The 16,288-nt window shown below is 45.5% G+C and overlaps 1 protein-coding gene across 4 annotated transcripts in view; it reads right to left on the bottom strand.

The window, feature by feature from the left end:
- ncapg (non-SMC condensin I complex, subunit G) overlaps positions 1 to 16,288 on the bottom strand; it is a 134,024-nt gene that overhangs the window by 46,822 nt on the left and 70,914 nt on the right. For all 4 annotated transcript variants that reach the window (XM_085966965.1, XM_085966990.1, XM_085966981.1 and 1 more), the window contains exon 17: positions 10,115 to 10,289. In XM_085966965.1, coding sequence (XP_085823091.1) covers positions 10,115 to 10,289 — 175 coding nt within the window. The remainder of the gene's footprint in view (positions 1 to 10,114; positions 10,290 to 16,288) is intronic.

Here is a 16,288-nt window from a genome sequence, read left to right as displayed (position 1 = left end):
TATGTTGCCTACCTCAGATGTCAGGCTCAATGGCCTGTTGTTCCCAGCATTATCTTTTTATAACTTGGTGTTAAGTTTGTTGTTCTCTACTCTTTGGGCAGTATTCCCGCTTCCAATGAGTCTCTAAAAATGCTCATTGAAAAGGAATCCTGGTTTTAATGTAAGAACACAAAAGTAAAAAAGGTACATTGACAGCAGCATATATTTCCTCACTCCCTCAACTAACTGCATACATTGCTAAATAACATTTCCTCTATAATCTTCACTTATTGAAGTGAATCACACAGGCAAAAGCGGCGCCAGTGAGGAGGCCCGAGACCAGAAGGAGCGGGAGCAGAGCAGGATAAAGGCAACGCCAGCGAGGAGGGCCGAGACCAGAAGGAGCAGAGCAGGATAAAGGCGACGCCAGCGGGGAGGGCCGAGACCAGAAGGAGCGGGAGCGGAGCAGGATAAAGGCAACGCCAGCGAGGAGGGCCGAGACCAGAAGGAGCGGGAGCGGAGCAGGATAAAGGCGACGCCAGCGGGGAGGGCCGAGACCAGAAGGAGCGGGAGCGGAGCAGGATAAAGGCGACACCAGCGGGGAGGGCCGAGACCAGAGGAGCGGGAGCGGAGCAGGATAAAGGCGACGCCAGCGAGGAGGCCCGAGACCAGAAGGAGCGGAGCAGGATAAGGGCGACGCCAGCGAGGAGGCCCGAGACCAGAAGGAGCGGAGCAGGATAAGGGCGACGCCAGCGAGGAGGCCCGAGACCAGAATGAGCGGGAGCAGAGCAGGATAAAGGCGACGCCAGCGAGGAGGCCAGAGACCAGAAGGAGCGGAGCAGGATAAGGGCGACGCCAGCGAGGAGGCCCGAGACCAGAATGAGCGGGAGCGGAGCAGGATAAAGGCGGCACCAGCGAGGAGACCAGAGAGTAGAAGGAGCAGGATAAAGGAGGCACCAGCGAGGAGACCAGAGACTAGAAGGAGCAGGAGCGGAGCAGGATAAAGGCGGCACCAGCGAGAAGGCAGAGAACCACCAGTGAAAACAACAACAAAAGCAACTACTGCAAAACAGCTATAGTGACGTCACAACCAGGGAAGGAGCTGATTGGTGAGAAGCTGGTAAGTGTGTCCAGTTAATAGTCTACAAAGTAAAGGCATGGCAGGGCAGCTCAGCCCCGTGGAATGCGAATCTCGTGCCATGTGGGAAGTCCTGGACGACGACGTGTGCGGAAAGTGTCGTCAGCTACAGCAGCTCGAGCTCCGGGTTCCGGAGCTTGAGCGGTGGCTGGAGTCACTGCAGTGCATCCGTGAGGCTGAGAACTTCGTGGACAGCACGTTTCAGGAGGTGGTCACCCCGCAGCTTAAGAGTGTGCAGGCAGAGAGGGAATGCATGACCGCCAGGCAGAAGAGGAGGACCAGGCAGGTGGGGCAGGAATCCCCAGTGCATCTTGGTAGCTAACCGGTTTTCTGTTCTGAGTAACTGCGGGGGCGATGGTTCCTCTGGGGAGTGCAGCCAGAGCCAAGTCCATGGCACCATGGGTGGCTCAGTTGCACAGGAGGTTTGGGGGGGGGGGGGGGGGGGGCGGGGCGGAAAGAGAGAAGAAGAGTGAAATAGCAATAGTCATAGGGGATTCAATAGTTTGGGGAGCAGACAGGCATTTCTGCGACCGCCGATCCGAGTCCAGGATGGTATGTTGCCTCCCTGGTGCCAGGGTCAGGGATGTCACTGAGCAGCTGCAGGACATTGAGGGGTGAGGGTGAACAGCCAGAGGTCGTGGTCCATATCGGTACCAACGACAGATAGAAAGAGGGATGAGGTCCTGCAGAAAAATTTTAGGGAGCTGGAAAGAGATTAAAAAGCAGGACCTCAAAAAGGTAGTAATCTCCGGATTACTCCCGGTGCCACGTGCTAGTGAGTACAGAAATAGGAGGATAGAGCAGATGAAAGCGTGGCTGGAGAGATGGTGCAGAAGGGAGTGCTTTAGATTCCTGAGAAATGGGGACCATTTCTGAGGGAGGTGGAACCTGTACAAGCCGGACGGGTTGCAACTCAACAGGACCGGGTCCAGTATCCTCGGCAGGGTGAGGGATTTGCTAGTGCTGTTTGGGAGGGTTTAAACTAGCTTGGCAGGGGGTGGGAATCTGAGAGTAGATTCAGAAGGGAGAGAAGCAAAGCTGGAAATGGAAGGCAGAAAATTAGTAAGTGAGTTTGGAAGGTAGAGGAAACAAAGGCTAGAAAATAAACAAGGGTGTTTGGCAGTGCTAAATGGTATATACGTCAACACAAGGAATCCAGGGAATAAAGCAGATGAGCTGAGGGCACAGATAGGCACTTGGGAGTATATGATATTATAGCTATTATTACTGAGACATGGCTGAAAGAAGGGCAGGAATGGCAGCTCAACATTCTTGGTTACAGGGTTTTCAGACGAGATAGAGAGGGGATAAAAAAGGAGGGGGGTGGTCACAATATTAGTTAAAGAAACTATTACAGCTGTGAGGGGGGATGATTTCTTAGAAGGATCATCCAACGAGGCCATATGGGTTCAACTGAAAAGCGAAAAAGGGGTAATCACACTGCTGGGAGTGTACTATAGACCCCCAAACAGTCAGAGGGAGATAGAAGAGCAAATATGTAGGCAAATTTCTGAGACGTGCAAAAATAGGGCAGTAATAGTAGGGATTTCAACTTCCCTAATATTAACTGGGATAAAATTAGTGTGAAAGGTTTAGAGGGAGCAGAATTCTTAAAATGTATTCAGGAGAACTTTTTTAGCCAGTACGTAGCAAGCCCAACTAGAGAGGGGGCAGTTCTGGACCTTGTTATACGGAATGAAGCTGGGAAGGTGGAAAGGGTATCAATGGGAGAGCGTATTGGTGTTAGTGATCATAATTCAGTTAGATTTAGCACAGTTATGGAAAAGGACAAGGACAGACCAGGAATAAAAGTTCTCAATTGGGGAAAAGCTAATTTTACTAAACTGAGATGTGATTTAGCCAAAGTGGACTGAGACAGAAACTTGAAGGTAAATCAGTGTCAGCAGTGAGAGGCATTCAAGGAGAAGATAGTGAGGGTTCAGAGCAAGTATGTTCCCTTAAAGAAAAAGGGTGGGACTAACAAATCTAGAGCTCTCTGGGTGACAAGGGGCATACAGGGAAGGATTTTAAAAAAAAGGGAAGTTTATGAAAGATACCGAGGGCTCAATACTGCAGAAACTCTAGGGGAGTATAGAAAGTGCAGGGCTGAAATTAAAAAAGGAAATTAGGAAAGCAAAGAGAGGGCATGAAAAAATAATGGCAAGTAAAATCAAGGAAAACCCAATGATGTTTTATAAATACATTAAGAGCAAGAGGATAACTAAAGTAAGAGTAGGGCCTATTAGGGACCATAAAGGTAACAACCTGTGTGTGGAGGCGGAAGACATGGGTATAGTTCTTAATGAATATTTTGCGTGTTTTCACAAAAAAGAGGGGCGATGCAGAAACTGCAATCGGGGAGGAGTGTGAAATATTAGATGAAATAAGCATAGTGAAAGAGGAAGTATTAAGGGGTTTAGCATCTTTGAAAGTGGATAAATCCCCAGGCCCAGATGAAATGAACATAAGAACATAAGACATAGGAGCAGGAGTAGGTCATTTGGCCCCTCGAGCCTGCTCCGCCATTCAATAAGATCATGGCTGATCTGATCTTGGCCTCAACTCCACTTCCCTGCCCGCTCCCCATAACCCTCGACTCCCTTATCGTTCAAAAATCTATCTCCACCTTAAATATATTCAATGACCCAGCCTCCACAGCTCTCTGGGGAAGGGAATTCCAAAAATTCACGACCCTCAGAAGAAATTCCCCCTCATTTCCGATTTAAAAGGGTTTCCCCTTATTCTGAAATTATGCCCCCTAGTTCTAGATACCCCCACGAGGGGAAACATCCTCTCTGCATCTACCCTGTCAAGCCCCTTCAGAATCTTATATGTTTCAATAAGATCCCCTCTCATTCTTCTAAACTCCAATGAGTATAGGCCCAACCTGCTCAACCTTTCTTCAAAAGACAACCCCTTCATCTCCAGAATCAACCTCGTGAACCTTCTCTGAACTGCCTCCAATGCAAGTATATCCTTTCTTAAATAAAGGAAACCAAAACTGTACGCAGTACTTCAGGTGTGGTCTCACCAATGCCCTGTACAGTTGCAACAGAACTTCCCTACTTTTATACTCCATTCCATTTGCCTTCCTAATTGCTTACTGTACCTGCATGCGATTCATGTACAAGGACCCCCAGATTCTTCTGTACCTCAGCATTTTGTAATCTCTTACTATTTAAATAATAATTTGCTTTTTTATTTTTCCTACCAAAGTGGATAACCTCGCATTTTCCCACATTAAACTCCATCTGCCAGATTTTTGCCCACTCACTTCAGCCTATCTATATCCCTTTGGAGATACTTTGCATCCTCCACACAATTTGCTTTCCCACCTATCTTTGCATAATCAGCAAATTTGGCTACATTACACTCGGTTCCTTCATCCAAGTTATTAATATAGATTGTAAATAGTTGAGGCCCCAGCACTGATCCCTGTGGCACCCCACTAGTTTGCCAACCTGAAAATGACCCATTTATCCCGACTCCCTGTTTTCTGTTAGTTAGCCAATCCTCTATCCATGCTAATATATTACCCCCAACCCCGTGAGCTCTTATCTTGTGTAGTAACCTTTTATGTTGCACCTTATCGAATGCCTTCTGGAAATCCAAATACACGACGTCTACTGGTTCCCCTTTATCCACCCTACTCGTTACATCCTCAAAGAACGCCAGCAAATTTGTCAAACATGATTTCACTTTCATAAAACCATGCTGACTCTGCTTGACTATATTATGATTTTCTAAATGTCCTGCTGTCACTTAATGATGGACTCCAGCATTTTCCCCAATGACAGATGTTAGGCTAACTGGTCGATAATTGCCTGCTTTCTGTCTCCCTCCTTTCTTAAATAGGGGCGCTACATTTGCAGTTTTCCAGTCTGCTGGGACCTCTCCAGAATCCAGGGAATTTTGGTAGATTACAACCAATGCATCCACCTCTTTTAAGACTCTAGGATGCAGGGCATCGGGTCCAGGGGACTTGTCCACCTTTAGTCCCATTAGTTTGCCTAGTACTTTCTCTCTAGTGAGTGATTGTTTTAAGTTCCCCACTCACCCCCCACACCCCAATAGCCCCTTGATTATCCATTATTGGGATGCTTTTAGTGTCTTCTACCATGAAGACAGATACAAAATATTTGTTCAAAGTCTCTGCCATTTCCCAGACTCATCCTCTAGGGGACCAACGTTTACTTTAGCTACTCTTCCTTTTTATATACCTGTAGAAGCTCTTAGTCTGTTTTTATATTTCTTGCTAGCTTACTCTCATAAGCTATCTTCCCTCTCTATCATTTTTTTAGTTGTCCTTTGCTGGTTTAAAAATTTTTCCCAATCCTCTGGCCTTTCGCTATTCTTCACAACATTGTATGCTTTTGTTTTCAAATTTGATTCCATCCTTTACTTCTTTAGTTAGCCACAGATGGTTCATCCTTCTCGAGTCTTTCTTTCTCACTGGAATATATCTTTGCTGCGAGTTATGAAATATCTCCTTAAATGTTTGCCACTGCTTTTCTACAGTCTTACCCTGTAATATATTTTCCCCAGTCCACTTTAACCAAGTCTGCTTTCATACCTTTGTAATTACCTTTGTTTAAGTTCAGGACAATAGTTTGAGACCTAGCTTTCTCACCCTCAAACCGAATTTGAAATTCTACCATGCTATGATCACTCTTCCCAAGAGGATCCTTCACTTCGAGATCATTAATTAATCCAGCCTCATTACACATTACCAGATCTAAAATAGTCTTCTCCCTGGTTGGTTCCACACCATAGTGTTCCAAGAAACCATCCCGTATACACGCCAAGAACTCTTCCTCAAGTCTACCTTTGCCAATTTGCTTTGTCCAATCAATATGAAGATAAAAATCTCCCATGATTATAGCCGTACCTTTCTTACAAGCCTCTATTATTTCTTGATTTATTCTCGGTCCTACAGTGTGGCTGCTGTTTGGGGGCCTGTAAACCACTCCCACCAGTGACATTTTACCCTTATTATTTCTGATCTCCACCCAAACTGATTCTACATCTTGATCTTCTAGGCCAATATCATTTCTCATTACTGTACTGATCTCATCCCTTATTAACAGAGCTACACCACCTCCCTTTTCCTTTCTGCCTATCCTTACAAAATGGCAAATATCCCTGAAAATTCAGTTCCCAGCCTTGGTCACCTTGCAACCACATCTCTGTAATGGCTATCAGATCATACCCATTTATTTCTATTTGTGCTGTCAACTCATCTACCTTGTTACGAATGCTGCGTGCGTTCAGATATAGAGCTTTTAATTTTGTCTTTTTACCATTTTTCCCTACTCTGACTGCTCTTTCTGATGCACTCGTGTATAAGCCCTGTCCCTTCCTGTCACACTCTGGTTATCATTACCCCATCACTACCCTGCACTTTTGCCTTCTCATTTTTCTTTGACTTTTTAAATTTCCGCTCAGCGTATCCCCCCCCCCCCACTATTTAGTTTAAAGCCCTAGTTATTCAATTTGCTAGGACACTGGTCCCAGCCTGCTTCAAATGAACCCCGTCCCGATGGAACAGCTCCCTCTTATCCCACTACTGGTGCCAGTGCCCCAGGAATCGAAACTCATTTCTCCCACACCAATCTTTGAGCCATTTGTTTCTCTCTCCGATCTTATTTACCCTATGCCAATTTGCACGTGGCTCAGGTAGTAATCCAGAGATTATTACCTTTGTGGTTCTGCTTTTTAATTTAGCCCCTAGCTGCTCATACTCACTCAGCAGAACCTCTTTCTTTGTCCTACCTATGTCGTTGGTACCTACATGGACCATGACAACTGGATCTTTCCCCTCCCACTCTAAGTTCCTCTCCAGCCCAGAGGAGATGTCCTTTACCCTGGCACCGGGCAGGCAACAGAGTCTTCGGGACTCACGCTCTTGGCTACAGAGAACAGTGTCTATCCCCCTAACTATACTGTCTCCTACCACTACCACATTTCTTTTTGCTCCCCCCACTTGAATGGCTCTCTGTACCACGGTGCTGTGGTCAGTTTGCTCATCTTCCCTGCAGTCCCTGCTCTCGTCCACACAGGGAGTAAGAACCTCGTAACTGTTGGACAAGAACAAGGGCCGAGGCACCTCCACCACTACCTCCTGGTTTCCCATACCTGCCTTGCTCATAGTAGCACCCACCAGTCCCTGACCACGGACCAAATTTGAATGAATTAATCTAAAGGGTGTGACTGCCTCCTGGAACACAGCGTCCCGGTAACTCTTCCCCCTCCCCTGATGTGTCGCAGTGTTTGAAGCTCAGACTCCAGCTCATCAACACGGAGCCGAAGTTCCTCAAGCAACCAACACTTAAATGTATCCCAGGCTGTTAAGAGAAGTAAGAGAGGAAATAGCAGAGGCTCTGACCATCATTTTCCAATCCTCTCTGGCTACAGGTGTGGTGCCAGAGGACTGCTAACATGGTACCGTTGTTTAAAAAGGGAGAAAGGGATAGACTGAGTAATTACAGGCCAGTCAGCCTAACCTTGGTGGTGGGAAAATTACTGGAAAAAATTCTGAGGAAAAGGATAAATCTTCATTTAGAAAGACATAGATTAATCAGCATGGATTTGGATATGGGAAGGTCGTGTCTGACTAACTTGATTGAATTTTTTGAGGAGGTAACAAGGAGGGTCGATGAGGGTAGTGCGTTTGATATAGTCTATATGGATTTTAGCAAGGCTTTTGATAAGATCCCGCATGGCAGACTGGTCACAAAAGTAAAAGCCCATGGGATCCAAGGCAAACTGGATCCGAAATTGGCTCAGAAGCAGGAAATAAAGGGTAATGGTCAAAGGGTGTTTGTGACTAGAAGGCTGTTTCCAGTGGGGTTCCACAGAGTCTATACTGGGTCCTTTGCTTTTTGTGGTATATATCAATGATTTGGACTTGAATGTAGGAAGTATGATTAAGAAGTTTGCAGATGATACAAAAATTGGCCGTGTGGATGATAATGAAGAAGCTGTAGACTGTAGGAAGATATCAATGGACTGGTCAGGTGGGCAGAACAGTGGCAAATGGAATTCAATCTGGAGAAGTGTGAGTAATGCATTTGGGGAGGGCTAACAAAGCAAGGGAATACACAATAAATGGTAGGACACTGAGAAGTATAGAGGATCAGAGGGACCCTGGAGTGCATGTCCACAGATCCCTGAAGGTAGCAGGACAGGTAGATAAGGTGGTTAAGAAGGCATACGGAATACTTGCCTTTATTAGCCGAGGCATAGGATATAAGAGCAGGGAGGTTATGCTTAAACTGTATAAAACACTAGTTAGGCCGCAGCCAGAATACTGCGTGCAGTTCAGGCCACATTACAGGAAGGATGTGATTGCACTAGAGAGGGTGCAGAGGAGATTCACGAGGATGTTACCTGGGCTGGGGAATTTTAGCTATGAGGAAAGATTGGATAATGCTCCTTCTTCTTAGGCAGTACCTCGGAGCCGAGGATGACTTGCTTCCACATTAAAAATGAGTTCACAGGTGACCGATTAGTCCAATGAGGGACCTACAGTCTCTGTCACAGGTGGGGCAGATGATGGTTGAAGGGGTGGGGTGCTTGGGTTGACATGTGCTCCTTGCGCTGGGCTTCCGCTTGCTCCCAGCGAAGAGACTCGAGGTGTTCGGCGCCTTCCCGGATGCTTCTCCTCCACTTTGTGCGGTCTTGGGCCAGGGATTCCCAGGTGTTGGTGGGGATGTTACACTTTTTCAAGGAGGCTTTGAGGGTGTCCTTGAAGCGTTTCCTCTGTCCACTAGCTCTCTTGCCATGCCGGAGCTCCGAGTAGAGCGCTTGTTTTGGGAGCCTCAGGAGCAGATGGATAATGTTAGGGTAAAGGGAAAGGACAGGGAGGAATTTCTGAAATGTGGAAGGTAGAAGCAATTTAAGGGGTGAAAATTGATAGACAGGATGTATTAGAAAGGCTGGGTATCCTTAGAGTGGATAAGTCGCCTGGTCCAGATAGCTTGGATCCCAGGTTGCTAAGGGAATTGGGGGAGGAGATAGCGGGAGGGCTCGCCATAATTTTCCAATCTTCCCTAGATGCAGGGGAGGTGCCCGAGGATTGGAAAATGGCAAATGTGATACCATTGTTCAAGAAAGGGTGCAAGGACAATCCTAGTAACTATAGGCCGGTCAGTTTAACATCAGTGGTGGGTAAACTTTTAGAAATAATAAAGCAAGGGAAAAATTAACAGGCACTTGGCGAGGTTTAAGGTAATTAAGGAGAGGCAACACTGATTTGTAAAAGGCAGATCGTGTTTGGCTAATCTAATTGAATTTTTTGATGAAGTAACAGGGAGGATTGATGAAGGGAATGCAATGTATGTTGTCTACATGGATTTTAGGAAGGCGTTTGACAAAGTACCACATAGAAGACTGGTTAACAAAATTGAGGCTCATGGAATAGCTTGGATAAGGAATTGGCTTAAGGACAGAAGACAGCGAGTTGTGGTAAATGGCTGTTTTTCAGACTGGAGGATGGTAAACAGTGGTGTTCCCCAAGGGTCTGTGCTGGGGCCACTGCTTTTTTTCATATATAAATAAATGACCTGGATATTGGAATACAGAGTAGAATTTCTAAATTTTGCCGATGACACCAAACTTGGGGGTGTGGCAAACAGTGAGGATACCAATCGACTGCAACAGGACATAGAAAGGGTAGTAGAATGGGCAGCCAAGTGGCAGATGGAATTTAATACAAAGAAGTGTGAGGTGATGCATTTTGGCAGAAGGAACAGGGAGAGGCAATATACACTTAAGGGTAAAAATAAGACTATGGTGGTTGGAGTTTTATCACAAGAGCATGTATTACTACTCAATCTTTGGTAGTAAAAAATGTAAAAAAGATAAATACCCAGACTGACTGCGAAGAGTTGGGCAGGGAAGGAATGGAAATACATTTTTTCCTTTTTTAAAGTAAGCATTATTTTGTTTGAAAGAATTGCCCGATCTACATAAAATACAATTGTTAGTGTTGCATACCTGATAGTCTTGTATCGGTTTGTTTTGGGAATTAACCGCATTGGCTCGGGTCAAATCCACAAAAAGCTCTGCCACATTAAGTGCATTAACTTCGGATAAAGGAGAAGAAGCTGGTGCACAGAACAGGGTCCTCAAAGTAGGCAGGAAAGCTTCCTGAAAACATTCTTGATTTCCCCTAAGAGAGACAGGTTTTGCACAATATTAAACATCAGTTCTATTTCATTTTGTTGATCAACATTTGCTTCCTCAATCTTTATTACTTTCAACAGGGTTTCTGTTGGAAAGTAACCTAATAAAGAGTACTTTCACAAAGGCACAATACTGTGAATGCTGGAAATCTGAAATATAAACAGAAAATGCTGGAAATACTCAGCAGGCCAGGGGGCATCTGTGGAAAGAGAAACAGAGTTAATGGCCCAGATTTTGCAGTGATAATGACGGCGAACTGTCAGTGTTTGCAGTCAGTACCCCTCTAAAACTGACCATAGCATCAGGATTTAGCGCATGCGCACCTAAACGCGGAAATCCTGACGTTGCGGTCAGTCATTCCCTGCTCCACCACAGGCTGTGCTGTGGAACGCCCCATAGCCTGCCATCAGTAAAATCAGTTGAACTGACGAAAACTTGCGTTTTTCCAACATAATTATGCTGTTAAACACCCTATAAAAAGTTAAGTCTTGTTGGAATAGGTGTAACTGGGGCTTAATGGCGTATTGACTGCTGAACAACCCTTCTGGCCCTGAAAAACTAATTTTATTTGTGGAATTTCAAATTTCTCCATTATGATAAATATTACTAGATTTTCAGAACATTTTAATTTTTTTTTTATTTTTTTAAGTTTATGGTATTTCAGCTTCTACCTTAATCCTATGTGTATGCCCCAATCTTTATTCCATTCTCTGTAAAAAAAAAAAAAAAAAGTTTAAAAAGTGCAGATAAATCAGTGCTTTTTATTTCCTGGTTTGCTGTCTGAGAATTCTTCAATGTGATTGGCTGTTTAGACAACTTGATGGCATCACTACTGCTCTACGCTAGGGATCCCCTTTTAACAGCTCTACAATCAATTTTACGTTGAGAAAGCTCAAGTTTTCGCCAAAGAGATCTTTGTGGGCAGCTTTATTTTTTTTTAAAAAGGTCAGCGGCGATTGCCGCCGCTTCACTGCTAACGGCAAATTCTGGGCCAATGTTTCAGGCTGGTGACCTTACGTCAGAACTGGAAAGAGTTGCAGTGTAACAGGTTTTAAGCAAGTATAGAAGCAGGGAATGGGGAGGAAAGGACAAAAGGGAAGGTCTGAGATAGGGTGGAAGGCAGGAGTGATTAAATGAACAGCAGCATCACTACCAGCAGCTGCTGTCCGAAAAAAATGGGAGCAATGGTTACGATCTGAAATTGTTGAACTCGATGTTGAGTCGAGAAGATTGTAAAGTGCCTAATTGAAAGATGAGGTGCTCTTCCTCGAGCTTCATTGGAACAGTGCAGGAGGCCAAGGACAGGGAGTGGGACGGAGAATTAAAATGGCAAGCGGCCAGAGGTTTAGGGTCACGCTGTTTCACCTGGAAGGAGTGTTTGGGGCATGGACAGAGGAAAGGGAGGAGGTGAATGGCCAGGTGTTAAGAACATAAGAAAAAGGAGCAGGAGTAGGCCATTTGGCCCTTCGAGCCTGCTCTGCCATTCAATAAGATCATGGCTGATCTTCTACCTCATCTCCACTTTCCTGCACTATCCCCGTGTCCCTTGATTCCCTTAATATCCAAAAATCTATCGATCTCGGTCTTGAATATATTCAACGACTGAGCCTCCACAGCCCTCTGGGGTAGAGAATTCCAAAGATTCACCACTCTCAGAGTGAAGAAATTTCTCCTCATCTCAGTCCTAAATGGCCAACCCCTTATTCTGAGACTGTGACCCTTGGTTCTAGACTCCCCAAGCCAGGGGAAAACATCCTCGCTGCATCTACCCTGTCAAGCCCTGTAAGAATTGTGTATATTTCAATGAGATCACCTCTCATTCTTCTAAACTCCAGAGAATACAGACCTAGTCTACTCAATCTCTCCTCATAGGACAATCCCCCCCCATCCCAGGAGCCAGTCCGGTCAACCTTCGTTGCACTCCCTCTATGGCAAGTATATCCTTCCTTAGGTAAGGAGACCAAAACTGTACACAATTCTCCAGATGCGGTCTCACCAGGGCCCTATATAATTGCAGTAAGATGTCTTTACTCTTATACTCAAATCCTCTTGTAATAAAGGCCAACGTACCATTTGCTTTCAGAATTGCTTGCTGTACCTGAATGTTAACTTTCAGTGATTCGTGTACAAGGACACCCAGGTTCCTCTGAACACCAACATTTCCAAATCTCTCACCATTTAAAAAAAACTGCTTTTCTATCTTTCCTACCAAAGTAGATAACTTCACATTTCTTCAAATTATATTCCATTTGCCATGTTCTTGCCCATTCACTTATCCTGTCTATATTCCCTTGAAGCCTCCTTGCATCCTCCTCACAACTTACATTCCCACCTAGCTTTGTATCATCAGCAAACTTGGATATATTACATTTGGTCCTCTCATCCAAATCATTGATGTAGATTGTGAATAGCTGGGGCCCAAGCACTGATTCTCGTGGTACCCCACTAGTTACAGCCTGCCAACCCAAAAATGACCCGTTTATTCCTACTCTCTGTTTTCTGTCCGTTAACCAATCCTCAATCCATGCTAGTATATTACCCCCAATCCCATGAGCCCTAATTTTGTTTAATAACCTCTTGTGTGGCACCTTATCGAATGCCTGCTGAAAATCCAAATACACCACATCCACTGGTTCCCCCTTATCTATTCTGCTAGTTACAACCTCAAAAAACTCTAACAGATTTGTCAAACACGATTTCCCTTTCATAAATCCGTGTTGACTCTGCCCAATCCTATTATTTTCTAAGTGCCCTGTTACCATGTCCTTAATAGATTCTAGCATTTTCCCTAATACTGTCAGGCTAACTGGTCAGTAGTGCTCAGTTTTCTCTCTCCCTCCTTTCTTAAATAGTGGGGTTACATTTGCTACCTTCCAAACCACGGGAAACGTTCTAGAATCTATGGAATTTTGGAAAATGACAACCAATGCATCCGCTATCACTATAGCCACCTCTTTCAAAACCATCAGGTAGGCCATCAGGTCATGGGGATTTTTCAGCTTTCAGTCCCATTAATTTCACCAGTACTATTTTTTTTTTACTACTAATTTCTTTCAGTTCCTCATTCTCACTAGATCCTTGGTTCTCCACTATTTCCGGGAAGATTTTTGCGTCTTCTTCCATGAAGACAAACACAAAGTATTTGTTTAATTTGTGTGTCATTTCCTTATTCCCCATTATAATTTCTCCTGTCTCAGCCTGCAAGGGACCCACATTTACTTTCACCAATCTTTTCCTTTATTACATACCTATAGAAGCTTTTAGTCTGTTTTTATGTCTCTCGCTAGTTTACTCTCATATCCTATTTTCCCTTTCTTTTATCAATTTCTTGGTCCTCCTTTGCTGAATTCTAAAATCCTTCCAATCCTCAGGCTTACTGCTCTTTCCTGAAATCCTCCCACCCACCCCCCCTCATTAGTTTAAAGCCCTGTCTACTGCCCTAGTTATTCGGTTCACCAGGACACTGGTCCCAGCCCGGTTTAAGTGGAACAGCTCCTACTTTCCCCAGCACTGGTGCCAGTGCCCCATGAACTGAGACCCCTTCCTCCCACACCACTCTTTGAGCTGAGCATTTAAACCTCTAATCTGTTTGTCCCTATGGCAATTTGCATGTAGCTCAGGTAACAGTCCAGAGATTATTACCTTTGAGGTTTTGCTTTTTAATTTGGATCCTAGCTCCTCAAACTCACTCAGCAGAACCTCATTCCTAGTTCTACCTATGTCGTTGGTTCTTACATGGATCACAACAACTGGATCCCCCCCCCCCCACCCACTCAAGTTCTTCTCCAGCCGTGAGGAGATGCCTTTAACCCTGGCACCGGGCAGGCAACACAACCTTCGGAACTCCTGGTCACGGCTGCAGAGAACAGTATCTATCCCCCTGCCTAAACTGTCCCCTACCACAACTACATTCCCTTTCACTCCCCCCACTTGAATGGCCTCCTGCACCATGGTGCCATGGTCAGCGTGCTCATCCATCCTGCAGGCTTTTCCCTCATCCACATAGGCAGCAAGAACCTCATACCTGTTGGACATGGGCAAAGGCCAAGGCTCCTCCAGCACTGTACTTGCGGTCCCCTTACCTGCCTGAGTTGCAGTCACACCCTCCTGTCCCTGACCACCAACCACACCTGTACCACTACCTAACCTAAGGGGTGTGACTGCCTCCTGGATCGAAGTGTGCAGGTAACTCTCCCCATCCCTGATACCCCACAATGTCTGCACCTCTAACTTCAGCTCAAAATCTCTTGAGCTGAAGTTCCTCATGATGCAGGCACTTACTGCAAACGTGGTTGTCCGGGATCGCAATGCTGGCCACAAACTCCCATATGCTGCACTGCCATCCCTATATAACCTTGTTTTATTTAATTAAATTTAATTCAATCTGGAATTAGGTAACTTAGTTTACAGTAGTTTCTTGACTACTTACTTGATCTAGCTTAAGTTAAGGGTACTGAAATTAAATATCTACCTGTAACACAAAGCACAAGTAGTGTAGGCAAAAAGCAACAACTCCTTCCAAATTCCCAAATAAAACACTCTGTTCAAGTCCACTCCGTTTCATCACGCTCTAAGCATCTCCTGCGCTTGCATGAGAAGGTGCCGTGGGAAGGGGAGCAGGTGTTGGGGGTAATAGAAGAGTAGACCAGGGTGTCACAGAGGGCACAGTCCCTTTGGAATGCTGAAAGGGGAGGGGAAGACAAGATGTGTTCGGTGGTGGCATCAAACAGGAGGTAGCGGAAATGGCGGAGATTGATCCATTGAACGTGGAGGCTGGTGGGGTAGAAGGTGAGCACAAGAGGAACCCTATCGTGGTTCTGGGAGGGAAGGGTGGGGTGAGGGCAGAAGCAATGTTACCTCATTCTTTTTTGGCTGCGCAGCCCCTTTAAGCAATGCTCCCACTAAGCTGCGCAGTTGCATGGCCGCACAGCAATGAGAAAGGTGCCACGCAGGGTGCTCAACGCTTCTCCGTTGTAAATACAACGTATGCGCGGAAATTTAAAGGGGCTGTGCACTAAAAGCGCAGAACAAAGCGCAGCTTACAGGGAACATTGCTGCGTAGCCCATTCAGTTTCGTGCACAAAACTTTACATTGAAAAAGCTGGTCCCGGGCTGCATGGGGTGGCAGCACACCTTATAGGGAACGTTGGGCAGAAGTGCGGAAAATGGGACAGACACGGTGGAGGGGAAGCCTCAGTTGAGGGAAAGGGAAGGCATGTCGGAAGCACTAGTGCGACAGGTGACATTGTCAGAACAGTCGATGTCACGCCGGCAGTTCCTAATGAAAAGATCTAGAGGTGTTAAAAGGCCAGAGGGAGGGCTCCAGGTGGAATGAGAATTCTGAAGACGGGAGGAAGGGTCTGCAGCACAGGGGGTGTGGGTAGAAGCTTCCTGGCCAAAGAAGTGGGCACAGAGGCGAAGGAAGAAGAGTTCAGCATCGTGCTAAGCTCAAAATTCATTGAGGTGGGGGCTTTCAACCTTGTCTGAAAGAGTACTCTCAACCTTGTCTGCTCCAGCATAACCAGCAATATCAACTTACGCAAGAAGGCTTAAGTTAATATACTTAAAACCGCAAACATTCTTAATCAAATGTTTATGACATTTCCAAATTATATCAAAAATGTACAACAAAGCCCTGATAAAATTTCAGAATGGAGATGTCATTACAGAATGACCTTCAAATTGCATTTATTTAACATCTAACCCAAAAACAAAATGGCTCTTACACATCTAATGTAAAAAATACAAATTCAATACTGTAATCCCATTGAGCAATTTGATATTGGGCCAGAAATTCCAGGCCAGAAGCGTGAGTACGGTCGGCTTACTCACGCTTCTGGCCGTTGGAAATGCCGGCATTCAGCATGAACAGCGCATGCGGGGAACGCCGGCATTTCCAGACCTCGAGCGCGTGCGACTGCACAGGCAGCGCTTGCGCAGTGAACTTCGTGGATTTCATTCATGAAATCCGTGAGGTTAAGTCCT

Source organism: Somniosus microcephalus, chromosome 2, assembly GCF_052327205.1.
Source record: "Somniosus microcephalus isolate GS21.2 chromosome 2, FLI_Smic_1.0, whole genome shotgun sequence".
NCBI lineage: Eukaryota > Metazoa > Chordata > Chondrichthyes > Squaliformes > Somniosidae > Somniosus > Somniosus microcephalus.
The sequence above is the reverse complement of the archived record's forward strand: the minus strand, read 5'-3'. Positions and strand labels throughout refer to the sequence as shown.